Source organism: Macaca mulatta, chromosome 16 (assembly GCF_049350105.2).
Source record: "Macaca mulatta isolate MMU2019108-1 chromosome 16, T2T-MMU8v2.0, whole genome shotgun sequence".
Taxonomy (NCBI): domain Eukaryota; kingdom Metazoa; phylum Chordata; class Mammalia; order Primates; family Cercopithecidae; genus Macaca; species Macaca mulatta.
The window spans coordinates 89,641,532-89,669,298 of NC_133421.1; the positions used below are offsets into that span (position 1 = coordinate 89,641,532).

A 27,767-nucleotide genomic window follows, 5' to 3' on the forward strand; every position below is an offset into this window, starting at 1 on the left:
TCAGCCTCCCGAGTAGCTGGAATTACAGGCGTCTGCCACCATAACTGGCTAATTTTATATTTTTAGTACAGATGGGGTTTCACCATGTTGACCAGGCTAGTCTTGACCGCCTGACATCAGGTGATCTGCCCACCTCGGCCTCCCAAAGTGCTGGGATTACAGGCGTGAGCCATTGTGCCCAACCCTCTCTTGAGATTTAATAGTAATGTTTAGCAAATGCCTGCTAAAATAAAACCAGAGTAGAGGCAAGACTCAGTTCTGGACCCCAACTGCAGCGTCCCACAGAGACTCAGCTGTATTCACTGCTCCTGCTTCCCGTTTGAGCTCACAACATAAAGTGTTGGAGGCCATCAATCCAGAGGCACTTCCTCCTCCAAGAAGCACCAGGTCTAAGTAAGTAAAGCTCCTTTGGAGGGTTCCAGCACAATCCCTCCCCACTTGGAACTTCAAAGAGAGAAACCTGACTGGCCTTTCTAGAACCCTCTACTGCGTCAGGCACAGCCCTGGGCCTGGCGAGTGGAAGGCGGCCTTTCTTCCTCACCTGCCTAAGGAAGTCAGCTGAACAGGCCCTCCCACTGCTGGGGTCCCTGGGCTCTCAAGGAAACGGAGTCAGGTAAAACCAGATCAGAGATGGGCACATGGGCCCATCACTCGAACTGCCGTGGCTGCGCCATGGACGGGCCCAGAAGGCCGAGGGCTCCCGAAATCTTCTCAAGCTGACCTCTGACCCTGTGGGAGCTGTGCTTCGGAATCATTGCTCACAACACAGGGCAGGTCTCGGGTCTGAGGCCCCACCGCACCCATGGGTGCCCCCTTTCATCATCTGCTCCCTGAACCGCGGGGCTGCTGTGGCTGGGAGAGCTGCTGCCCCGCGTGCTGCCCGCCGGCCTGACCCACCGGGTGGGGCCATTAGTGGTATCCTTCCCGGCCTCCTCCCCCAGCCTTCTCACCACACCCAGCGGCAGAATCCCCTGAACCTGCACGTCCCTCCCAGCACACTGTGTCCCCTCACCGTACGGGGCAGGCCAAGGTTCCCAGAAACCAGATAGACCACAGAGACTCGCTTTGGCAGTCACGAGTGGAAGGCCCCCTTCCCTGCTGCTGTGGCCAGAGAAGACTGGTCCCCTGGAGGGCCAGAGCCGATTTCAAATCAGACAAGAGTCCCGGACACAGGGGCCACCGCACACCTCCCCCAGCAACATGCCTCCGGGCAGAAGTTGGCTTAAACCCTCTCACAACCCCTTAGGGGCAAATTATTTGCACTAATTAATTGATTGATTCATTAATTCAAGACACTGTGCTTGGGACCTACAGCTGGGTTCCATAGGCTCCAACTAGAGCGAAGGTGATGGAGACCTCAGTTCGCTTTAATTGGGGTATGTCTGGCAGGTACCCTGTGTGGTCATGGAGGACGAGGTCTGGTGCCCCTCAAGGCTGCTGTGGAGTGGGGGTTGCATCGTGTCTCTTCATCTTCAGCTCCTGGCCCTGGCTTGGCACAGAACACACAGCCATTTAATAGTCATGCCTGAAGTGAAAATGTAAAGTGTCTGGGAATTTTGAAGTCATAGAAAAAAATGTTTAAAGAAAATAAACTACAGGGAAAATGAAATATGTACAGTGTTTTATTTTTGCTTATCTTTCTACACACGTAAAGCAATTTGGTTTTAAGAATATTCATATATGCTGCAAATAATTTAGCTTGTTCATAAAATTATGTGATGCATTAAAACCGAAAGGATGGGTTTTGCAGGCAATAACTCCCAAGATGCTATTACGTTAAAAATATCTCATACATAAAACTAGAAGATGCTAAACTTTAAGAAATGTAGCAGTTCTTCATTTCTATCATTTTCTGAAGACCACCAAAATGTAAAAGTAATAATGAAAAAAAGTCAGCAATATCACTGGAAAACACAAAAACTGGGTTCTCTCTCCACCACAGTAAATTGCGCCACGTCAGACACAGATAGAGATTTGAAATGGCCTCAAATTCTTCACAGCTCATCTTATCAAGGATAGCACCTGTCTCTCCACCCCTGAATCTAGGTGGGCCTTTTTTGACCAATAGTATGTAGCAAACATGATGTTAGGCGAGTTCTGGGGCCTGGGCAGCCCCTCACTCTCCCTCTTGGCACAGGCAAGACAGACAGACAAGAGTTCATGAGAGACACACGCAACTGGCAGTCAGCACCAGAGCCCCGACACCTGTCAACGGAGGCCACTCCAGACCCTCCACCCAACCAAGCCTCCTGGTGGCTGCAGCGACCTGAGTGAACTCCAGGGAGCCCAGCAGACCAGCCTGTCCCAGCCCAGCCCAAACCAAAGCCCTGTGAGCAAAGAAGCGGTTTTTTGTTTGTTTGTTTTTTAAAGACAAGGTCTCTCTATCCCCCTGGCTGAAGTGCGGTGGCGCAAACACAACTCACTGCAGCCTCAACCTCCCAGGCTCGAGCGATCCTCCAGCCTCAGCCTCCCAAGTAGCTGGGACTACAGGCACTCACCACCACACTCGGCTAATTTTTGTATTTTTTATAGAGACGGGGTTTTGCCATGTTGCCCAGGCTGGTGTCAAACTCCTGAGTTCAAGTGATCCGTCCGCCTTGGCCTCCCAAAGTGCTGGGACTACAGGTGTGAGCCCCTGCACCGGGCCCGGTGGTTGCTTTAAGTTGCTAAGTTTGAGGGTGATTTGTTCCACAGCAATAGATTACTGACACACGCAGGACAGGCCAGCTCTCAGAAAAAGCTTGCGGGGGAGGAAGAAACCTTCAAACACATTGAGCTGTGGTTCTCAAGGTTAGAGACACCAGGGCCAGATTTTAGCATTATTTAAAATACCTAAACTGCTAACTTTCCTCTTGCTTTTCTTTGTCCTGAGCCTTTTGAGTTTGCTGAACAAAAAGTCGATGGGAACCCAGCTGTAGGTCCCAAGCACAGTGTCCTGAATTAATGAATCAATCAATTAATTAATGCAAATAATTTGCCCCTAAGGGGTTGTGAGAGGGTTTAAGCCAACTTCTGCCCGGAGGCACGTTGCTGGGGGAGGTGTGCGGTGGCCCCTGAATCCGGGACTCTTGCCTGGATAGAAATTGGCGCTGACCCTCCAGGGGACCAGCCTTCTCCGGCCACAGCAACAGAGAGGGGGCCTTCCACCCGTGACTGCCAAAGCGAGTCTCTGTGTTCTGTCTGGTTTCTGGAAATTTTGGCGTGCCCCGTTCAGTGAGCGGGACACAGTATGCTGGGAGGGACTTGTAGGTATTGGAGGAGTGGGCAGGGTGTGCTTGGTGTGCTGGGTTGGGAGAGGAGGCTGTGATGGGAGAGGAGGCTGTGATGGGAGAGGAGGCTGTGATGGGAGAGGAGGCTGGAAAGAATGACACCCTTTGGTGGTTCCCCATAATTGCCAAAACCTGGAAACCACCAAGATGTCCTTTGGTGGTGAATGGATAAATAAGTTTAAATAACTGTGGTACAGCCAGACGAGGGAATATATTACTCATCATTAAAAAGAAATGAGCTGTCAGGCTGTGAAACAACACGGAGGGAGCTTCGACGGATCTTACGAAGGGGTTTACTAAGCGAAGGGACCCAGTGTGATGAGGCTGCACCCTGTGGGATTCCAATTCTAGGACACTCTGGAAAAGGCAAAACCATGGAGACAGTGACAAGATCAGTGGTTGCCAGGAGCTGGTGGGGAGGTAGGAAGGTGAAGCACGGAGAATTTTTAGGGCAGTGACACACCGGTATGACACCAGAGTGGTCACGGTGACATGTGTCATTATACATTTGTCCAGACCCATAGGACGTACAAGATGGAGTGTGAATGTCGACATAAACTATGGACTCTGGGTGACAATGACGTATGGGCTTGTGAGTTGTAACACGAGTCCCACTCTGGTGGGGGAGGCTGTGCGTGTGGGGGGAGGGGATGGATGAGAATTCTCTGTACTCTTCACTCAATTTTGCTGTGAATCTAAAACAGTTCCAAAAAATAAAATCTATTTGAAAAAAAACCCCAACAAAACAAAATGAATAGCCAAAGAAACTGGGACATACATATGATAAAGATTAACATCTTTAATATGCAAAAAAGTATGTAAATTAAAAAGAAAAATATAAATGCCCAACAGAAAACTGGCAAAAGGAAAATAAAAAATTTAGTAGAGAATAAATACAAATAATGAATAAAATTTCCAGGCCCAGGGTAATGCAATAAATGGAAATATAAACAGGATAGCATGGTAGGGGGGTGGTTTATGAAATTGGCATCAATTAACAAATTATAAAATCTAGTGTGGTAAAGGATTTGGGGAAACAGACATTCTCGTTCAGCTCAGGGGGAGGAAGAATAGAAACTGCCCAATTTTTTTTTTTCTGAGATGAAGATTTTTGCTCTTGTTGCCCAGGCTGAAGTGCAATGGCACGATCTTGGTTCACTGCAACCTTCGCCTCACGGGTTCAAGCGAGTCTCCTGCCTCAGTCTCCCAAGTAGCTGGGACTGCAGGTGCCTGCCCCCATGCCTGGCTAATTTTTGTATTTTTAGTAGAGATGGGGTTTCGCTATGTTGGTCAGGCTCGTCTGGAACTCCTGACCTCGTGATCCACCTGCCTCAGCCTCCCAAAGTGCTGGGATCACAGGTGTGAGCCACCATGCCCGGCCCTGACCACATATTTCTGAATGGCAATTTGGAAACAAGATGCCAAAGGCTTAAAAATGTTTATCCATTTTGACTTTTCACTTTCATTTCTAGGAATGAATCCTAAGGAAATAGCCAGAGGTTCCCACAATAAAGGCATACATGCAGAGATGCAGAAAAGCATTTGACAAAAATTGAATGCTCATTTATGACAAAACTGTCTACAAACTAGGAATGGAAGAGAAGCTCCTCAAACTGATAAAGGCACCCACAGATATTCCACCGTTAGCATCATAATTAATGGTAAAAGATGGAATTTTTTCCCCCCAAGAGCAGGAACAAGAATGCCTGCTCCCACCACTTCTAGTCCATGTTCTCACAGAGGCCCTGGCCTCTGCATCAGACAAGAAAAGGAAATAAAATGCATAAAGACCGGAAAAGAAGGAATAAAACTGTCCCTGTTTTCAGCTGATACAACTGTTCACCTGAAAAACCTCCTGGAATTTATAAAACAATCTTTAAAACTAATAACTGAATTTCACAAAACTGCAAGATAAAAAGTTAATAGAGAAAAATTAATTGTATTCTTAAACAGTAGCAATGCACAATTGGAACATGAAATAAATAAAACATTAAATTTACAGTAGCAAAAAAATCCTCATATGAAACACTTAGGAATAAGCCTGACAAAAGACATTCAAGAACGTCATACTGAAAAACACAAAAATTGCTGAGATAAGTCAAATAGGATCTTAGGAAATGGAGAGAAGCACCATGTCCATGGAATAAAACAGTCAACATGGTTAAGACGACAATCTTGCCAGACTGACCGATAGATTCAACACAAGCCCAATCAAAATTCCAACAGGAAGTTTTACTAAAATTGATAAGCTGACCCCAAAATTTTGAGCTCGTATAACCGGAGCGACTATAAAAAAGAAGCACAAAGTTGGAGGATTCATCTGATTTTGAGACCTACATAGCTATCATCAAGATAGTTTGGTACTGGTGAAAAGATAACTATGGTGAAATAGGCAAATAATCAGTGGAACATAACAGAGTCCAAAAATATCAATTGATTATTTACAAAAGTGCAAAGACAATTCAGGGGAGAAGGATGGCTTTTCATCAAACGATACTGGATCAACAGGATATCTGCATGAAAAAAATTGACATCAACTCTTTTCTCCCATCACTCCCCCAAATTAACTTAAAATGGATCACAGACCTAGATGTGAAACATAAAACAGGAAACTTCCAGAAGAATCTGTAAGAGAAAACCTGTGTAACCTTAGAATAGGCCCAGGTTTCTTAGATAGAACACAAAAAAACACAAACTGTAAAGGAAATAATAAATTGGAAAATTAAAGACTTTTTTTTCATCAAAATACTCCATTAAAGGAAACAAAAATGCAAGTCACAGACTGGGAGAAAATATTCACAAAACATATAGTCAATAAAAAACTTGTATCCAGAGTATGTATAAGAAACTCTTAAAATACAACAGTATTGTTAGACAAAGGTTTCTTAGACCAGATACCAACATACGACCGTAAGTGGAAAAAAAAAAATTAATCTTCATTAAAATGAAAACCTTCTACTCTCTAAGAGATATTATTAAGAAAATAAAAAAGATAAGCCACAGACTGGGAAAAAGATATTTGCCAAATGCTTATATGATAAAGGGTTCATCATATAAATCCGTAATATGCTTTAAATCATCATTCTATACAGAATATAGAAAAGGTCCTCAAAACTTAGTAATAAGACAACACAATCCAAAAATGGGCAAAATATTTGAAAAGACATTTCACCAAAGAGGATATTCAGATGGCCAAGAAGCATATGAAAAGGTGCTCAACATCATTCATTATTAGAGAAACGCAAATAGAAACCTCAATGCAATCTAAAGGAACATGACGTGATCCGCCACGCATCTATTGGAATGACTGAAAAACAAATTAATGAGGCCGTGAGCAAGGCAGCTCAAGTTTGTAATCCCAGCACTTTGGGAAGCCGAGGCGGGCAGGTGACCTGAGCTCAGGTGTTCAAGACCAGCCTGGGAAACATGGTGAAATCCTGTTTCTGCTAAAAATACAAAAAATTAGCGGGTGTGGTGGTGCACCCCTGTAATCCCAGCTACTCTGGAAGCTGAGGCGGGAGAATCGCTTGAACCCCAGAGGCGAGGTTGCAATGAGCCGACATCATGCCACTGCACTTCAGCCCGAGTGACAGAGTGAGACTCTCAAAAAAACCCCACAAAAAAAAAAAAAAACCAAAAAACCAAAAAACCAAAAAAACCCAAAGGAATTAAACTGAACTGAGTGCTGGCCAGGAGGCGAAAGTAACGGAGCTCCCCTACCACGTGACGGGAAGTTAAATGATAGAACCTTTCTGGAAAACTGTTTGGCAGTGTCTTATAAAGTCAAACACACCCCTACCATATGACTCAGCAATCCCCCCCAGGTGTTTACCCAAAATACATGGAAAATGTTCACACGAAATCTGTGTGTGAATGTTTATAGCAGTTTTATTCATCATTGCAAAAAACAAGAAACAACACAAACGTCTTTCAACTGGTGAATGGCTAAACAATGGTACATCTGAACAAGGGAATACATATGCCTCAGCAATAAAAAGGAACAAACTGCTGCTATGCATGATGACATGGAGGCATCTCAGATGTATTAAGTGAAAGAAGCCAGACACAAAAAGCTACATGAGAAGATACTCAGCATCCTTTGTAGTCAGGGAAATGCAAATTAAAACTACAATGAGATACTCTTACTCACCTATTGCAATGGCTACAGTGGACAAGACTGATTATAGCAAGTGTTGCTGAGGACATGCAGGAAGTGGAACTCTCACGAACTGCTGGTGGGAATGCAACATGGCACAGTCACTTTAGGAAAACAGCTCAGCAATATCTTAAAAATTAAACACATGCCTGTTTCCAGTTATTCCATTCCCAAGTATTTACCAAGAGAAAAACGTTATGTCCACATGCAAAGACTTGCACATAAATGTTTGTAACAGCATTATCTAAAATAGCTAAGAACTGGCCGGGCACAGTGGCTCATGCCTGTAATCCCAGCACTTTGGGAGGCCAAGGCCGGTGGATCACCTGAGGTCCGGAGTTTGAGACCAGCGTGACCAACATGGTAAAATGCTATATCTACCAAAAATACAAAAAATTATCCAGGCCTGGTGGCAGGCACCTGTAATTCCAGCTACTCAGGAGGCTCAGGCAGGAGAATTGCTTGAACCCTGCAGGTGGAGGTTGAAGTGAGCCAAGATCACATGACTGCACTCCAGCCTAGGCAAGAAGAGTAAAACTCCATCTCAAAAAATTAAAATTAAAATTAAAATTAACAATAAAATAACAAAATAAAATAGCTAAGAACTGAAAACCACCCAGGGTTTATCAACAGCCAACGCAGTAATGAATTGTGGTCTGTACATACCATGGCATACTACTCAGCAGTAACACACAACAACGTGGACACAAGAAAAAATTATTACGCTGACTAAAAGAAGCAGGATGAAAAACAAGCATGTACTGTGTGATCCCATTTACGTAAAATTCTAGGAAAGGCAAACAAATCTAGAGTGATGCAAAGCAGATGTAACTTTTTTCCTTTTTCCTATTATTTTATTGTGTTAAAATATACCCATCATCAAATTTACCATCTCAACCTCTTTTATTTTTTGAGACAGAGTCGTCTCACTCTGTTGCCCAGGCTGGAGTGCAGTGGCAAGATCTCAGCTCACTGCAACCTCCGCCTCCTGGGCTCAAGCAATTCTCCTGCCTCAGCCTCCCAAGTAGCTGGGATTATAGGCATGCACCACCATGTCCAGCTAATTCTTGTATTTTTAGTAGAGATGGGGTTTCATCATGTTGGCCAGGCTGGTCTCGATCTCCCGACCTCAGGTGATCCACCCGCCTCAGCCACCCAAAGTGCTGGGACTACAGGCATGAGCCACCATGCCTGGTGCCATCTCAACCATTTTTTTAATGTACAGTTCAGTAATTAAATACATTTCTAACGTTGTGCAATGATCATCACTTTCCATTTCCAAAACTCTTTTCATCTTGTAAAACTAAAGCTCTATACCTATTAAACAGCAGCTTCCAGGCCAGACATGGTGGCTCACACCTGCAATCCCGGCACGCTGGGAGGCTGAGGTGGGCGGGTCACTTGAGGTCAGGAGTTTGTGACCAGCCTGACCATTATGATGAAATCCCATCTCTACTAAAAATACAAAAATTCACGGTGGCTCATGCCTGTAATCCCAGCACTTTGAGAGGCTGAGAGGCAGGCAGATCACCTGAGGTCAGGAGTTCGAGACCAGCCTGACCAATATGATGAAATCCCATCTCTACTAAAAATACAGAAATTAGCCAGGTGTGGTGTCATGAGCCTGTAATCCCAGCTACATGGGAGGCTGAGATAGAAGAATCGCTTGAACCCAGGAGGCAGAGTTTGTAGTGAGCCAAGATCGCACCATTGCACTCCAGCCTGGGCAACAAGAGCGAAATTCCGTCTCAAAAAAAAAAAAAAAAAAAAAAAAAAAGCCAGGCATGGTGGTGGGCGCCTGTAATCCCAGCTACTTGGGGAAGACTGAGGCAGGAGAAGTGCTTGAACCCAGGAGTTGGAGGTTGCCATGAGCCGAGATCATGCCACTGTACTGCAGCCTGGGTGGAAAAAAAAAAAAAAAAAAAAAAGCCCATTAACTTCCCATTGCCGCCCTCACACGCCAAGCAACATCAACTGTCTATCTCAGTGAATCTGACTACTCTTAGCACCTAATCTCAGTGAAATTATACAGTATTGTCTTTTTGTGACTGGCTTATGTCACTTAGCATAATGCCCTCCGGGTTCATCCATGCTGTAGCGTGGGTCAGAATTGCCTTCCCTTTTTTTTTTCCTTTTTTTTTTTTTGAGATGGAGTCTCACTCTGTCACCCAGGCTGGAGTACAGTGGCGCAGTCTCGGCTCACTGCAATATCCACCTCCAGGGTTCACGCCATTCTGCCTCAGCCTCCCAAGTAGCTGGGACTACAGGTGCCCACCACCACACCTGGCTAATTTTTTGTATTTTTAGTAGAGATGGGGTTTCACCGTGTTAGCCAGGATGGTCTCGATCTCCTGACCTCGTGATCCACCCGCCTCGGCCTTCCAAAGTGCCAGGATTACAGCCGTGAGTCACCGCACCTGGCCTCCTTCCCTTTTATGGCTGAATAATATTCCATTGCACGGATGGACCACGTTTTGTTTATCTTTTCATCCACCAATTGATGGGTTGCTCCATGTTCTTGTTGTGAATAATGCTGTGAAGCCATGGTGTCCAGATATCTATGTCCCTGCTTTCAATTCTTTCGGGTATATACCCAGAAATGGAATTGCTGGATGATATGGTCATTCTATTTTAATTTTTTGAGGAACTGCCATACTGTTTTCCACAGCAGCTGTACGGCCTGAGATTCCCGCCAGCAATGCACAGGGATTTCAATGTCTCCACATCCTCACTGACACTTGTTACTTTTTATTTTTTGATAGTAGCCATCCTTATGGGTGGGAGGTTGTATTCATTGGAGTTTTGATTTTGCATTTCCCTGATGATTAATGATATTGAGCACAAATGCCTGATATGTGCTTACCAGGCATTTGTGCATCTTCTTTAGAGATACGTCTTTTTGAATCCTTTGACCATTTTTGAATTGGGTTGTTTGGGGTTTGATTTTGTTTGTTTGTTTGGTTGGTTGGTTGTTTTTTGTGTTTGTCTGTTTTGGAGACAGAGTCTTGCTCTGTCATCCAGGCTGGAGTACAGTGGCATGATCTCGGCTCAAGGCAACTTCTGCTTTCCAGGTTCAAGCTATTCTCCTGCCTCAGCCTCCCAAGTAGCTGGGATTAGAGACGTACCCCACCGTGCCCAGCTAAGTTTTGTATATTTGGTAGGGACGGGGTTTCACCATGTTGGCCAGGCTGGTCTCGAACTCCTGACCTTAGGTGATTTTGCCTACCTCGACCTCCCAAAGTGCTGGGATTACAGACGTGGGCCACCATGTCCAGCCAGTTATTGTTTTTTTTTGTTGTTGTTGTTGTTGTTTAATTGTTGTTGAGTTTTAGGAGTTCTGTACATATCCTGGACAATTATTCCTTATTAAACATATATGACCTGCAAATATTTTCCCACATTCTGTGGGTTGCCTTTATACTCTGCTGATACTATATTTTGATGCACACATTTTTAAATTTTTCATGAGGTCCAGTTTATTTTTTTTATTGCCTGTGCTATTGGTGTCATATCCAAGAAATCATTGCCAAATTGCAGATAAGACATTGGGAGACATGAAGAAACTTCTGGGGGTGATGGATCTGTTCATTATCTTGATTGTGACAATGGCTCCATGAGTGTATATTATATGTGTCCAAACTGATCAAATTGTGCACTTTAAACACGTGTGGTTGATTGTACAATTATACTTCAAGAAAGTTGTAAAAAAACCCACCAATATTCAACTCTCAGTATTATTGCTAAATTTTCAACCATAGGAGAATACTTCAATATATTGTGGCACATTCATATGATGCAACACCATTAAGCAATTATAAAATATTTAATAAAAGTATGTGATGACCAGAGGCATCCTCACACTATTATGCTGAATGAAGAAAGGAGGATGCAAAACTATTTAAAAAATGCTATCAATACTGTTTTATATATAATATATATTGACAGGTATATCTATGCAAATGTAGGATTAGAAAATAATACTAAAACTATAATAATGATCATATCTAGATGGCATGTCTATAATATACTTTCATCGCATTAAAAGAATTTTCTAAAAGGCATAATGTATCATTTTGATAATCAGAAATCATAAGTTAATTTTCTGTACTAATTTTTTTTTTTTTTTTTTAGGCGGAGTCTTGCTCTGTCACCCAGGCTGGAGTGCAGTGGCGTGATCTTGGTGGCTCACTGCAGCCTCCGCCTCCCAGGTTCAAGTGATTCTCCTGCCTCAGCCTCCCGAGTAATTGGGATTACAGACATGTGCCACCACGCCTGGCTAATTTTTTTGTAATTTTAGTAGAGACGGAGTTTCACCATGTTGGCCAGGCTGGTCTCAAACTCCTGACCTCAAATGACCCGCCTGCCTTGGCCTCCCAATGTGCTGGGATTACAAGTGTGAGCCACCGCGCCTGGCCTGTACTAATTTTTTTAAAAAGAAGCCTGTGTGTCTTTTAATATCATATTTTAAAAAATAATAATTTAGAAAGGAAAAAGGTGAGACAAAATAACCAATTATCGTCATGGCTACCATTTATTGGAGCTTCCTGTGTGCCAGGAGCTCTCCTAATTGCTATGAAGACTTCCTTATGTAAACCTTGTGGGTGAGACAGCACTAACCCCATTTTATAGCTAAGGAGACTGAGGCCAGGAATCATGTCCTCAGGTTTCAGAATGGCCCACAGCAGGGCAGGATGGACAGTTAGGCGTGGCCAATGGGAAGCTCACGTTCCTGACTCTTTCGGCATATGCCTTCCAGAGACAGCGGTCACAACGACTGGAAAAGAAGACAACACGCTAAAACCAACATCTATGAAAGAATGTCTCTGCAACCATGTCCACTTCTCCCCTTCACCCCTGCTCCTGGCTCAGAAACTATCAACAGTCAGCTTTGTCTGCCAGTCAAACTCCCATCCATAGATGGGTACTGAGCCCACCCTACACGTTGGCCTGGATGCCTCTTTCCTCATTTTCCCTAGTATGAGTTTCCTAGGGCGGCTGCAGGAAACACCACAGCTGCATGGCTTAAAGCAACACGAATGTGTTCTCTCACACTTCTGGACACCAGAAGCCTGAAGCCAAGGTGCCAGCAGGCCACATTCCCTCTGAAAGTCTAGAAGACTCCTCCCTTGAGTCTCCCCAGCTTCAGGCAGTTCCTGGCATCTGTGGCCTTCCGTGGCTTGCAGCTGTATCACTCCAGTCTCTGCTCCATCATCATGTGGCCTTCTTCCCTCCGTGTATGGGTCTCCTGTGTCTGTTTTCTCTTCTTAGAAGGACACCACTCACTGGATTAGAGACCACCCTAATCCAGAATGACCTCATCTTGACTAATTGCAAAGACTCTATTTCCAAGTAACATTGCAATCTGAGTTTCCAGGTGGACATGAATTTGAGGGAACACTTTTCAATCCAGTATGTCCCTTACCATGCCCCCACTAGATCACAGGCAAACATGACAGCTCACTTCCTTTCCATACCCCAGGACCTCCTCTCTCCAGGATTTGCTTACGTGGGTCCCTCTGCTCTGTCCCTCTCTTCTGATTCTTCCTACTCTCCAAGGCCCCGCTCAAACCCTACTTCCTCCAGGTGGCTTCCCTTCAATCCTCAGGGAAACCACTAAGCCAAGTGTCTGAGACATGCAGGAGGTCCAATATATGCTAATTTCCCTTTATCCCCTGGAAAATCCTTAGAAACTTATCAGTCTGTTTTTTTTTTTTTTTTTTTTTTTTTTTTTGAGATGGAGCTCTGTCGCCCAGGCTGGAGTGCAGTGGCCGGATCTCAGCTCACTGCAAGCTCCGCCTCCCGGGTTTACGCCATTCTCCTGCCTCAGCCTCCCGAGTAGCTGGGACTACAGGCGCCCGCCACCTCACCCGGCTAATTTTTTGTATTTTTTTTTAGTAGAGACGGGGTTTCACCGGGTTAGCCAGGATGGTCTCGATCTCCTGACCTCGTGATCCGCCCGTCTTGGCCTCCCAAAGTGCTGGGATTACAGGCTTGAGCCACTGCGCCCGGCATCAGTCTTTTTTTTTTTTAATGTGTTTTGCTTTTGACTTTGTATAAAAATCATTTGTTGAAACAAAAACCAGACGAAAACATTACAAGAAAATAAAACTTCAGATCCCTTTGAATAGACCCCAAAATCCTCAACAAAATACTAGCAAGCTGAACCCAACTACATGTAAGAAGAGTTGTGCACCATGACCAAGTGGGGCTCACCTCAGGAATGCATGACTGGTTCAACATATGAAAACAGATCTATGTAAGACACTAGATTAGTAAAATAAAAGACAGGAAACACAAGATCATCTCAAAAGATGCAGAAAGACATTTAACAAATCCAACAGCATTCCAAAATAAAAACATTCACTAAACTAAAAATGGAAAGGAACTTCCTCAGTCTAATAAATGGCATATATGAAAAACCAACAACTTAAAAAAAAAACCCACAAATTTAATTGTGAAAGACTGAAAGCTTTCCCCCATATGACTGGGACCAAGACAAAGATATTCACTCTCACCACTTCTAGTCGACATTGTGCTGGAAGGCCTACCTGGGAAATTAGGCAAGATAAAGAAATAAAAGGCAGAAAGATTTTAAAAATAAAATCTTTGAAAGAAATAAAATTTTAAAAAGGAAAAGGAAGAAGATTGAAAAAAAAAAGGAGTAAAACTATATTAACAGATGACATGATCTAGCATATAGAATATCATTAGGCGTCTACACACAAACACACATAGAAAACCCACTAAAACCAATAAAGTCAGTAAGGTTGCATTATATAAGATCAATGTCTAAAAATGAATTGTATTTGTATACACTGACAATGAACAACACAAAAATAAAATTAATAAAACAATTATCTTCACAACACACATACACACACAAGTACAAGACTTGTGCACTTAGGACTATAAACATTGAAACAAATTAAAGACTTAAATAATTGGAAAGGCATCCCATGTTCATGGATTGGAAGACTTAATATTGCTATGATGGCAATACTCTCCAAATTGATATGAAGATTCAACAATTCAACACAATTTCTATCAAAATCCCAGATGCCTTTTTTGCAGATATTGACAAGTGGATCCTAAAATTCATATGGAAATACAGGGGACCCAGAATAGCCAAAACAACATTGAAAAATTAGGATTCACACTTCCTAATTTCAAAACTTACTACAAAGCTACAGTAATCAACATGGTGTGATACAGGCATAAGGATAGACATACTGATCAATGGAATAGAATTGAGAGTCCAGAAATAAACCCACACATTTATGGTCAATTGTTTCCAATAAGCTTGGTAAAACAATTCAATTGATAAAAGAAAAATCTTTAAAAAAATTTTTTTGAGACATTTTCTCACTCTGTCACTCAGGCTAGAGTGCAGTGGCGAGATCTCGGCTCACTACAACCTCTGCCTCCTGAGTTCAAGGGATTCTCATGCCTCAGCCACCTGAGTAGCTGGGATTACAGGTGTGTGCCACCACACCCAGCTAATTTTTGTATTTTTTGGTAGAGACAGGGTTTCACCATGTTGGCCAGGCTGGTCTCGAACTCCTGAGCTCAAGTGATCTGCCTGCTTCGGCCTCCCAAAGGGATTATAGCCATGCTGGGATTAGAGGCATGAGCTGCTGCACCCAACCGGGTGAAAGAATGGTCTTTTCAGCAAATGGCATGGAGATAACTGGATAGCCACATGCAAAGAATGAAGTCAGACCATAACCTCACACTGTCTACAACAATTAACTTAAAATGGATCAAAGACTTAAGTGTAAGAGCTAGAATTATAAATCTCTTAGAAGAAAACATAGATACTTTGATATGACACCAAAAAGACAATCAACCAAAGAAAAAAATAGATAAATCTGACTTCATAAAAATTTAAAACTCAACACTATCAAGAGAGTGAAAATACAACTCATAGAATGGGAGGAAAATTGTTTTAAATCATATATCTGACAAGGGACTAGTACCCATATATTTTTAAAAAACACTTAAGATGTAAGAATAAAAAGACAAATGACTCAATTTAAAAATGGGCAAAGAATTTAAATAGACATATCTCCAATGAAGATATAAATGGCCAATAAGCACATGAAAAATTCTGCACATCATTATTCCCTGGAGAAATGCAAATCAAGGCTGAGCATGGTGGCTCATGCCAATAATCCCAGCACTTTGGGAGGCCAAGGTGGGTGGGTCACCTGAGGTTAGGAGTTCGAGACCAGCCTGGCCAACACGGTGAAACCCCATCTCTCTAAAAATACAAAAATGAGCCGGGCATGGTGGTGCACACCTGTAATCCCAGCTACTTGGGAGGCTGAGGCAGGAGAATCTCTTGAACCTGGGAGATGGAGGTTGCAGTGAGGCAAGACTGTGCCACTGCACTCCTGCCTGGGCAACAGAGCAAGAACCTGTCTCAAAACAAACAAACAAAAAGAAATGCAAGTCAAAAACAACGTTGAGATACCACTCCACACCCACTGGGATGGCTGCAATTAAAAAATGGGAAATACTAAGTGTTGGTGAGGAGCTCCTAAAGAAATATGAACCCTCATTCCATGCTGATGGGAAAATAAAATAGAGTAGCCAATTGTAGATAACAGTTTGGTAGGTCCTCAAAAATTAAACACAGTGTTAACATTTGACCAAGCAATTCCACTCATAGGCATATAGATAATAGAAAATAGGGCCGGGCATGGTGGCTCATGCCTGTAATCCCAGCACTTTGGGAGGCCGAGGCAGGCGGATCACTTGAGGTCAGGAGTTCGAGACCAGCCTGCCCAACATGGTGAAACCCCATCTCTACTAAAAATATAAAAATTAGCCAGGCGTGGTGGTGCATGCCTGTAATCCCAGCTATTTGGGAGGCAGGAGAATCGCTTGAACCCAGGAGGTGGAGGTTGCAGTGAGCCAAGATCACACCCTTGCACTCCAGCCTGAGCAACAGAGCGAGACTCCATCACAAAAAAAAAAAAAAAAAGAACAGAACAGAAAATAGTTGTCTATATAAAAATGTGTACACAAATGTTCACAGTAGCATTATTCATAATATCCAAAAAGAGAAAAATGTCCATCAACTGATGACTGGATAAACAAACTGTGGCATCCATACAGTGCAATACTGTTCAGCTATAAACAGTAATGAAGTACCGGCCCGTTACAATATGGACGAATCCTGAAAACACGATGCTAAGCGAAAGGAGCCAGTCACAAAAGGCCATATGTTCTATGATTCCATTTATATGAAATATCCAGAATAGGTAAATCCACAGAGACAGAAAGCAGGTTAGTGGTTGCCGGGGCTGAGGAAGGGAGAGCTGGGCTGTGGCTGCTAAGGAGTATGAGGTTTCTTTTTGGGGTGATGAAAATGTTCTGGAATCAGGTTGTGATTACACAGCTTCATGAATGTACTAACTGCCACTGCATTGTACACTTTAAAAGGGTGACTTACATGCTATGTGACTAAAAAGTCACTATGCACCTGCTCTCTCCCGTCTGATTTATCTTGTACATCTCCCACCAAAGGGTCTTGTACAAAGCATGGCCTGAGAAAATATTTGTTCTGCAATAAAAAGTTCTGGGTGTCCCCCCAGACCTCAACCTGCAGACAATGGGACAAGGTCCCCAACCGTGAAGAGCTTCATTGTGGTGGGGAGCCAGGCAGCAAACGGTAAATGGGTCATGGGGTGCTCAAAGGGAATGAACACAGGGTGGGAGGTGGAGGGGCTGGGCAGGGCCACTCTAGAGAGGTGGACTTGGGGGTCCTCAGTGAAGCCTGCAGGAAGGTGAAGAGCTAGCAGAGGGCCCAGGGGAAATGCCTGCCTGTAATAAGCTAAGCACATCAGAGAAAGCACCAGTCCTTATACGAGTCCCAGTGCAAAAACAGCACCACCTTGGAAACGGAGATTCAGCTCGGTGCAAAAACAGCGCCACCCTCTGGAAGCGGAGGTTCAGTTTGCTCCTCCATTGTTGAGTTTTATGTTCCTCCCAGTGTGAGAATGGAAGTGATCTCATATTGTAAATAATTTTACGTTAATATACACTCCCTGTATTTTTATTTTTTATTTTTTTTCAGATGGAGTCTCTCTGTATTGCCCAGGCTGGAGTGCAGTGGCGTGATCTTGGCTCACTGCATCCTCCACCTCTCCAGTTCAACGCATTCTTGTGCCTCGGCCTCCTGAGTAACTGGGATTACAGGTGTGCACCACCAGGCCTGGCTAATTTTTGTACTTTTAGTAGAGACAGGGTTTCACCATGTTGGCCAGGCTGGTCTCAAACTCCTGGCCTCAGGTGATCTACTCACTTTAGCCTCCCAAAGTGCTGGGATTACAGGCATGAGCTACTATGCCCGGCCTACACTTCCAGTATTTTTTAAGTTGCTTAACATCTGCAAGTAGTAAATAAATTCACGCTGTGGTTGAAAATTTTAAAAAGACAAGCGTGCAGAATCAGCATTGGAAGCCCTGTTCCCCAAGTCATCCTGGTCAGCAGTTGAGTGACTCTTCTTCTAAAGTTCGTTCTGCGGGTTTACACACACTTGAAGGTATCTTCCCATGTTGCCAGTAGATACCATTTTGGAATAATGGCTTGGGGCAATTAGAAAAGAAGGGTCTTTAATGTATTCTTCAACTTGACTCATAAAAGTAGAGTCAGTCACTCTTCTCTACAACAGTCAACATCTCTCAAGGAAGACCTGAGGAAGCTGGTGCCCGACCCACCTGGAGACACGGACCTCATAGGAGGTGAGCTGAGGACGTGGTTCATTTTGACACCACTTCAGCTGTGAGATGCTGGGAGGTGTCAGACGGGAGCATCCCACGGGGTGGGGATTGGGGCTCTAGAAGGCTTCCTCGTGGAGTAGGTGGCATGGGGGCTGGCTGTGGGGGTCTTTGTGGGGAAGAAAGAGCCTGAGTGGGTGCAGGGACAAGGAAGGTCCGTGGAGAACTGGCCGAAGTGCTCTGAAAATGGCCCTGGCATTGATTTTTAAAAAGGTTGCTCAAACGAACTGAAAGCAGGGACTGGAACAGATATGTGTACCCTGTGTTCACAGCAGCATCATTCATGATGGCCAGAGGCCGAAGCAGTCCAGTGTCCATCAATGGGTGAATGGAGAAAGAAAATGTTGTCCCTGCATGCAATGGCAGGTTATTTAGCTATAAAAAGAAGGAAATTCTTTTTTTTTCCCCCCCCTGAGATTGAGTCTTGCTTTGTCGCCCAGGCTGAGTGCAATGGCGCAATCGTGGCTCACTGCAACCTCCGCCTCCCGGGTTCAAGCGATTCTCCTGCCTCAGCCTCCTGAGTAGCTGGGATTACAGGCGCGTACTACCACGCCTGGCTAATTTTTGTATTTTTAGTAGAGACAGGGTTTCACCATGTTGGCCACGCTGGTCTCAAACTCCTGACCTCGTGATCCACCCTCCTTGGCCTCCCAAAAAAGTGCTGAGATTGCAGGTGTGAGCCACCGCGCCCTGCTAAAAAGGAAGGAGATTCTGACACAGGCTACAGCGTGAATGACGCTTGATATTATGCTAAGTGAAAGAAGTCAGACACAGAAGGTCAAATCCTGCATGATTCCACTCCTATCGGGTCCCCAGAGCAGTCAAACTCAGGGACAGAAAGTAGAATGGAGGCTGCCAGGGGCTTGGGGGAGAGGAGATGGGGAGTTGTTTAACGGGAACAGAGTTTCAGTTTGGGAAGACGAAAAAGTTCCGGAGGTGGAGAGTGTGGTGATGGCTGCATAACAATGTGAATACACTTACTGCCACTCAACTGTGCACTTACAAATGGTGAAGGTTGGGTGCGGTGGCTCATGCCTGTAATTCTAGCACTTTGGGAGGCCAAGGTGGGCGGATTGCCTGAGCTTAGGAGTTCGAGACCAGCCTGGGCAACATGGTGAAATCCCATATCTACTAAAATACAAAAAATCAGCCAGGCATGGTGGTGCCTACCTATAGTCCTAGCTGCTCAAGAGGCTGAAGTGGGAGAATCACTTGAACACGGGAGGCAGAGGTTGCAGTGAGCCAAGATCACTCCCCTACATTCCAGCCTGGGCAACAGAGCAAGACTTCATCACAAAAAACAAAAATGGTTAAAATGGTAAATTTTATGTTATAGTGGCACCCCCTCATCCAAGAGGAGTACAACCCAATACCCTGGTTGGTGCCTGAACCCTTGGATAGTGCCAAACCCTATAAATACTATGTTTTTCCTATACATACACCTATGATAAAGCTTAATCTACAAACTAGGCACAGTAAGAGATGAACAACAATAATAATAAAATAAGTGGCCGGGCGCGGTGGCTCCTGCCTGTAATCCCAGCACTTTGGGAAGCTGAGATGGGTAGATCACTTGAGCCCAGGAGTTCAAAACCAGCCTGGGTAACACAGAGAGACCCCATCTTTATAAAAAATTAAAACAAAAAATTATCCAGGCATGGTGGTGCACTCCATCATTCCAGCTACTTGGGAGGCTGCAGTGAGCCATGATCGCACTACCGCACTCCAGCCTGGGCAACAGAGCAAGACGCTATCTCAAACAAAAACAAAACAAAAAACCCTCCCCAAAAACAATACACTGTAATAAAAGTTCATTCTTACCATAGGTCTTAGCAACCTCAGCACAGAATTCTGTTCTTTCCTTATTCCGTTGAGAACTTCCGCCTTCTCGCTAAAAGGAAGTGCTTTACGGCTTCTCTTTGGCACATCCAAATTGTCAGCATCACTGCTCTTGTGCTGTGGGGCCATTATTCAGTCAAATAAAGGTGACTTGAACACAAGCACTGAGATCCTGGGACAGCCGATCTGATCACCCAGACAGCCGTCGGGATGGAGGGGGAGGGTAGGAGCCTTCATCACTCTACCAGAATGGCATGCAATTTAAAGCTCATGAATTGTTTATTTCTGGAATCTTCCAATTTTTTTTTTTTTTTTTTTTTTGAGATGGAGTCTCATTCTGTTGCCCAGGCTGGAGTGTGGCGGTGCAATCTCGGTTCACTGCAACTTCTGCCTCCCAGGTTCAAGCGATTCTCCTTGCCTCAGCCTCCCAAGTAGTTGGGACTATAGACGTGCCCCACCATGCCTGGCTAATTTTTGTATTTTTAGTAAAGATGGGGTTTCACCATGTTGCCCAGGCTGGTCTCGAACTCCTGACCTCAGGTGATCCGCCCACCTTGGCCTCCCCAAGTGCTGGGATTACAGGTGTGAGCCACTGTGCCCAGTCCCATTTAATGCTTTTGGATCATGGTTGGCCGAGGATAACTGAAACTGCAAAAAGCAAAGCTGCAGTGAGGGGGGACTATATGTATTTTATTGCAACTAAAAAACAAAAAACAGGTGAATACCATAGAGTTTCTTGGCTTCCTCCACCCTAAAGCACATTCCCTTATCTTCCCTGGCTCTCCCAGGCTCTTCTCAGGCATGGCACCCACACGGTAGGGCTGGCTAACCCTGGGGACCCAGCAAGGGCTGCACCAACCCACAGGTGGGGCTGGCAGGCGGCTCGGTTCACACTCTGGTTTATCTTATGATGCTGAGGAGTTTGTGGAATAGGTTCGGAAACGTTGCAAGAGGGAGAAGCCTGGGCGCCTTGCTTTGAGAGTGGCTTTGTCGCTAACTCCTTGTCCGATTCCTGATTTGGTTTCAGTTCTTGCCTTTGACCTGGGGTTGGGGCCACCCCTGCAGCCACTGCGCCCTCTACAGGTGGGAAGGCCCGAGGAAGAAGCCCTCTGCTGGCCGGGCCGTCCCCACTGCCAGTGGGAGCGACTTGCAAGGCCACAAACACCTGGAACAATCCGCCGGGCTGCGTCCCTCCTCACCCTCCAGCAGGGCATTGGATTTTGGGACACGGCGGGTTCTGTGTCCTTTTGTTTACTTTTTCCCTTCGCATTTGGTGAACTCCATGTCAGGAAAGCTAGTCTTTGGGGTTCAAGGAAGAGCAAAACAAACCCGATCTCCTGTAATCTACCTGGACTGGAACGCCCGGCTTTGTGCAGCCTCAGCTCTGGCCGACTGGAATTTCTGCCAAGTCCTATTCACACCCTTCGCCCCAGCTGGCTGTGAGGTTTCCTGGGAACCCTTGCCTCCTCCGTGGCCTACTTAAAAGGCTGCTCAGAGCCAGCCAGGTGTTCTTTAAGCCCCTGTGAAGATTCCTTGATCAGTTACACAAAAAGCTTGCTCAAAAGAATGGGACCGGGAGCAACCGCAATGCCCTCTGGAGCCCCAACTCCTGATTTCAAAGGATCAACGAGTGACAGAGGGTTGGGGACTGGGGGGGGTCGTGCATGAAGAGAGCCAGCACCCACAACAGGTCCACCCTGAAGCGAAAAGACAAATATCATTTTTCCTCCAGTCTGCAACAAACCGTGCACAGCTTCGGGACCCCCAGCCAGCCCAAACCTGTCGCTCGCTGCCCACTAACTCTCCCTGCAGCCCTTCATACAATACGATTTCGGGCAACGCCTGCGTCCGCCTACACCTGCAGAGCGTGAGCCCCACTTTGGAACGGACAGGGTCTGTGCAGAGACTGGCCAGAGCTCTGGGCTTCAGGATGGCGGCAGCAGCTCCGGCAGGCAGCTCTCCAGGCCGTGACATGAGTACAGACCTTCCTACACCCTCACAGCTTCTGTAGCTTCCCAGGCAACAGAGCCAGTCAGGGCATGGGGACGCCAAGCAGCAGTGTCAGACTCGGCCATTTCCAAGTTCTGTCTTGTCCCGGCCAGGCAGAACAGGTGCACATCCAGGTCAACCTGTGACCTCAGCCTTACTAACTCTTGTCCAGGCAAACCTGGAAGCCAGATGGAATCAAATAAGAACCAACCTACACTGGGCAGTGCTTACTCTAAAGGCTTATGCAATAGCCCTGCTCCTCTGTTGATACCCTACATGTTGATGCGGAGACTGAGGCTCAGAGAGCTCACTGCTCACACCGGCCCCTGCACTGTCCCAAGCTATCTCTCTTGCAGCAAGAGAAAACCGCTCTTTAGCCTCTGTTACATTTTAACCATAAGGCATTTTCTCACGCAGGGCTTTCAAATGTTGGCCGACAGACAAGAAGCCCACTGAACATTTGGGAAGAAGAGTTCTAGAGAGAAGAGGATTCAGGAAGGCACACAGCAGCGTGTGTGCACGTGTGTGTTTACACGTCTGAAACACGAATGACTGCGTTGGTCACATCTGTGGTGTGCCCACATCCTTCCCAACAAAGACAAGCCCAAGAGGGTGAGGGAAACACACCGTGCAAAGACCAGCTTAGGGGATTCTGGTGAATGTCCAGAGATCCAAAGAGCAAGACCCCCACAGCTCCTGACTCAGCAGGGACGCTGGATGCGAACGGACCCTGATACCCTGGGCCCTGGGGTCTTCTCCAGGTCATTATCTGGAGGGTTTAAGTCCCCCGAGGCAGGGAACCAAAGGGAGCAGCAAGTTTGAGATTTTTCTGAAGCCTCTTCCGTTGACAGTGCCTTTCCATTCATCTGGAACAGACTCCGAAGGGCTTCTCTCTACGGAATCCGAGCCCAGAGGCGGAGGCCGCTGCTCCATCCCAGCCTCTCCCATCGCAACCTCTCCTGCTTCACACAGCCCAGGTGAGGCCTGCCCTGTAGAAGGTGACAGGGAACACGGGATGGGGCAGTTTCTACCTGCCTGCTGAGCCGCTCTGGTGACTTAAAAGTGTCAGGACCCCCTGCAGGAGGAACGGAGGAATAAAATCCAGCATTCAACCCAAGCATCTCTGCTGCCCATGAATTCATTTTCAGCGATCCGTCCGCCAGAATATCCTACTTTGCCAGGTCATTTCATGCCTTCTCCAACAAGGCGAGCCCCAGCCCCACGTCCAAAGCTTTCCTGAAGCCCCACGGCCTCTACCACCCTCAGTAAGTGAAGGGAAGAGGCATGGAGCCCCGCCCCATCCCAGAGACGGCCCGGTGCACAGGGACGTGCAGGTCACACAGATTACAAGGCTGAGGAGGGGATGGGATGGGAAGGGGTCCGTGTGCAGCAGCAGCCTCCACCTCTGGTCTCTGACTCCAACAAGGTGGAGACCACCTTCCCCGACGCCTCATCCCTCCACCTGGCCCCTTCCCAGCATCTGCAACCCACTGCTGTGTCTTGGTCTCCCAGACAAGGGCGATGTCTCAGCCATCTCTGCAACCCTCGCCCCACAGGGCCTGGCACACAGGAGGACGGGGATGACGGAGGAGTAGCTGTCTCTCTCTGCACCTTCCTTCCCCCACCTGTGAGACGGCGATGAGTCGGCTGGACACTACGATCTCTAGGAACCCCATTAGGCTCTAAAATCCTGGCAGTTTCTGAAATGCGCAGTAAGCTAACTGTTCCCAGCAAAACTGAAGCACGTCTGGCATAATTAGCATCACACACACATGTGCACACGGCGGTACTGGATCCATCCAGCCGCGAGGCTGGACTCTGCCAGCTTCCCGCTGACCACAGAGGCCGCCAGGCCCAGCTCTGGGGTCTGTTTGCAGAGCCCAGCCGGCTGTGCACGGGAGGACGATCGATGCCACTGCCAGGACGAAGAGGCAGAGCAATAAGCCCTCGGCGACTGCGGTGCCTTCTGCTGCCAGGGTGGGACTCCTAAGCTTTACAGAGGCCTGGATGCTGAGGGGGACAACGGGAAGCTGGCTCTATTAGGCTCCAGCTGCCATTTCTGACATAAGTGGCAATGTTAATTGATGGGCGCACAGCTGGCCGGATTCTGCCATCCCAACCCTAGAACCTGCCTCATAGTCGTGGCCGAGCTCTCGAGCGCCGACATCCTGCATGCACCGAGACAGCCTGGCTTTTCCGGCCAGAGGGACTGGGAGCAGCAAGGCCGGAAAATGCAGGGCCAGGCGGGGTGGGGGATGAATCGCAGCTCCTCGCGGCGCGGGAGGCGCACTCCAGAGCCAGAGCTGCTGGGAACTGGGAAGGCAGGGTCTCTGCTCCAGCGATTAACTCTGCCGATCTGCCACACCACGTGAGCGCGCTCAGGGCTAATTAGGGAAGGTGTAAATCACTGGGAGGAAGGGGGCAGGCACATCCTTCAGGTTGATTACCAGCACAGTTTAGGAAAAGATAACCAGGCCGGGCCTCTCTTCTGTTCCTTTGCCAGCGTGGGGGCGGGGTGGGGGCTGTGACAGGCTGGCAAGAATCCGCGGCAGGTAGGAGGAGAGAATGCACCAGGCCTTTGGATGCTGTTTCTGTTTTAATTTTTTCTTAGTCACATGGAGTGACCTTGTGGATTTCCCAGGGAAATTCAGAAAATGTTCGCCGAACAGATCTCACGGCTGTTACGAGTTTCTGAGCTTCCGTGGGTCCTGTGCATTTACGACTGTGATGACTCAGACTCAGGGTGTGCACGTGACGCGATACTGGGCTTTTTCCATTTAGCGTGATTACACGGTGTTATTCATTACGGGCTGGAGACGCTGATGGCAGGAATCATTTGTTTTTCTTTTTCCCTTAAGGCATTTGCAAATATGCTTGGAGGCAAAGGGACGCTGGGTACATCTAATAAATAAAGCAAAATAATTAATAGCTCCAGCAGTCTGGAGACCACTCCCAGCTGCTCCTGAACCAGGCTTTTGAGAGCCAATTGTTCTGTTTTCATTCCCTCCCGACTCCGTCCTTGAAATACACGTTACTGGGAAGAAAACAGCCAAGAGATTTGTGTGAACCCAAAAAGAATGTTTAATTTTTTTTGCCCCTAGATTTTATAGGCGCTTAATGTGGGCAACCAAATGAGATGATTCTAAACCAAAGTGCCCTCATGGGCTCCATGCTCTCAGTCTGTCGATCAGCATCACACCTGGGAGATTCTGTACAGCCTAGGGAAAGGAGCCGCAGGAGCTGGGCCCTGGCAGGCCCACGGAGGCCACCTGGCGACGCCCGGAGCTGGGCAGGGAAGGCCAGAGCACACCCGCTCTGGGGACACACACCCACACCCAGAGCACACACGCTCCGGGGAGGCACACGCATGCCCAGAGCACACCCACTCTGCGGACACACACCCACACCCAGAGCACACACGCTCCAGGGAGGCACACCCATGCCGCCCTGGACCCCGGCAGAGGGATCGGGAGCTCGGGCATCCCCAGTGCCGCCAATCACGTGGCCCTCTCGAGGTGAAGCTGCGACACTGCATGGAAACCCAGGGGAGATGGGAGAGGCCAGAACCGGGAGGTGGGAGGACCACGTAGCTGCAAATGCACCTGGGCGTGAAGACGTTCTTGTGTCTTCTCTGCAGGACCGAACGGTCAATTAGTATCTAAACACTTCTAGGGGACAGAAAGACGCTCACGGTTCCTGTTGCAGGTCTGGGTTATTCGATGCCATAAAAAGGCACACGTCGACCTTCACCGTTTCCTGCAAACACGGCTGGAACGTCAGCCCAGAAAGGAATATAACTTGTCAGGCCCCGAATCCCACGGGTCTCACTAGGAGCAGGAAAGGACCCTGGTCTCCCTTCACACCCACCGAAAGCTCACCCTGACTACAGAACCGAGCGGAGGCTGAGGCCAGAGAATAACCAAGTAGCAAGGAGGGGAGGGGTCTTCACTGATCGGGGCCTTGCTATGGGTGGGCTCTGGCTTCTAGGTGGTGGGCTCTGTGGGCCAGAGCTTGGGGCGCAGGAGGCCAAGGTCCAGGTCCCAAACACATCCATTATGGCCAAACACAGGAAGCCCTCAGGCCTGCCCGACACGGCTCTGGGCACCGGTGCCTCCCCAGACCCTCTGGGCAGCCCATCCTGACACCTGGAGGAGCAGCTCACTGTGCCATGGAGGGCGGCCGTGAGGTTCATCGGGGCCTCCGTGCCTCCCAGCGTATCCCACTGCTCTGCAGAAACAGAATAATCACCACCCAGGCTGGTGGCTTCCCAACTTTTCTGTGACGTTCCCCTAGGCAATTTAAAAATGGAGTGAATACTAATAATAATTTGACTAAATTTAGGTGTTCCCCTTAGGCATCTGATTAAATTTCATGAACTCTTTTTCAGGCTTTCAGCCCACATTCCCCTTCTCTCTTGGCTTCAAGGCGGGGGCTTCTTGACCACCATGTAGGGCCAGCAAATTCCGCCTAATAGGCTGGAGATTTCCTTCCTTCCCGGAGGAACGAGACACTAAGAAGAGGTTCCCAGGGGAGCACGCGGTGGGAGTCTGGGGTGCTACGTTGTGGGGTGGCGTAACCGGCGTTTGTCCAGAAAAAGACACAGAACCCACAGGCCCCAGAGAACCCTGAAGATCACCAGGCCCAGTCTGTTCCTCTCCCTAACCCAGACACCACGGCACAGAGAGGGTAGGGATTGGCGAAGAGACACAGCAGGTGGCAGGAACGGGGAACAGAAAGCCAGAACCTTCTAGATTCCGAACTGCTGGGCTTTGTGACATCCCACACAGCTTGGTCCTGCCTTTCAGCCCCCCAGGGTTCACTCGAAACGCCTCCGCGCACCCCAACAGCAGAGACACGCAGGCCTGACTGGTGCTTCCCAAAAATCTTCTCGGACTCAGTGGCACACCTGGGACTGCCCAAATCTGTGCCCTGGTCCCTGTTACTGTCCCTGCAGGCTGAAAGGGGAGCCTGTGAGTTGACCCAGAGCTGACCGGGGGCTGCTGGGACCATGGCTAGGGGCTGTGGTGTGACCTGGGCCCCAGGAGGCCCTGAGGGAGCTGGTGGGTACTCCCAGCACCCCGACCCCAACGGGCAAACAGTCATGATACCAATCACCGACATCCTTTGACAGGACCTTGGCTACTCATTATATTCATTTCAATTCCATCCACAGGCTTGATACAGTAAAGCTGAATTCTGTATCTAGCCCCTTATGGCAGCAGTGACAGAAAGACAGAACTTGTTTAGGCATCGTTTCCTCGCTCCCTCCTTAATCTCCACTCGGCTTTTTCCATCTCCTGGGCCTAGTTTCAGGGGAGCCAGCATCTTCCGCACCAACGCACTGCTTGGCCCGGCTCAGAGGATTTGACGCAAACCAGGACCGGGGCCCTGGCCGGCAGAAAATTCTTAGAGCAAAATGGCTGTTCCCCAGCAGCAAGTATGGTCTTAGACCCTCCATCTGCCCGGGCCCTGCTGGGAGAAGGCCTCGGGCCTCCACCTCCAGCAATCCTCTAATACCTCCTCAGAGCTTGCCGGGGAGAAGGGATGAAGACAGGGAGGCTCTGGGTGCCCCCGACGAGTTTAACCCCTTCCTTTTTTGGCACACACTTCACAAAAGAAGACACCAGGTGAACAAGCATGCAGATATATTCAAGATCGTCGGTGATAAAGAAATGCGCATGCACATGATTTTTCAGCCATCCTCCAGCAACACTTCATTTTCCAAAGCGG

General features: G+C 47.2%; 1 protein-coding gene and 2 long non-coding RNA genes across 53 annotated transcripts in view; 1 reads left to right on the forward strand and 2 right to left on the reverse strand.

The window, feature by feature from the left end:
* TBC1D16 (TBC1 domain family member 16) overlaps nt 1-27,767 on the reverse strand; it is a 99,793-nt gene that overhangs the window by 18,394 nt on the left and 53,632 nt on the right. For 4 of the 51 annotated variants that reach the window (XM_077969194.1, XM_077969195.1, XM_077969199.1 and 1 more), the window contains exon 2: nt 7,420-7,501. In XM_077969194.1, the coding sequence (XP_077825320.1) occupies nt 7,420-7,501 (82 nt within the window). 51 annotated transcript variants of the gene reach the window in all.
* LOC144336042 (uncharacterized) lies at nt 869-6,933 on the reverse strand. Its single transcript, XR_013407437.1, has 2 exons — nt 3,626-6,933; nt 869-998 (listed from the first exon to the last, which is right to left on the reverse strand). It is a non-coding gene; the product is annotated as an uncharacterized LOC144336042 (long non-coding RNA).
* Nucleotides 20,347-24,772, forward strand: LOC144336041 (uncharacterized). The gene is made up of 3 exons (XR_013407436.1): nt 20,347-20,563; nt 21,482-22,698; nt 23,515-24,772. It is a non-coding gene; the product is annotated as an uncharacterized LOC144336041 (long non-coding RNA).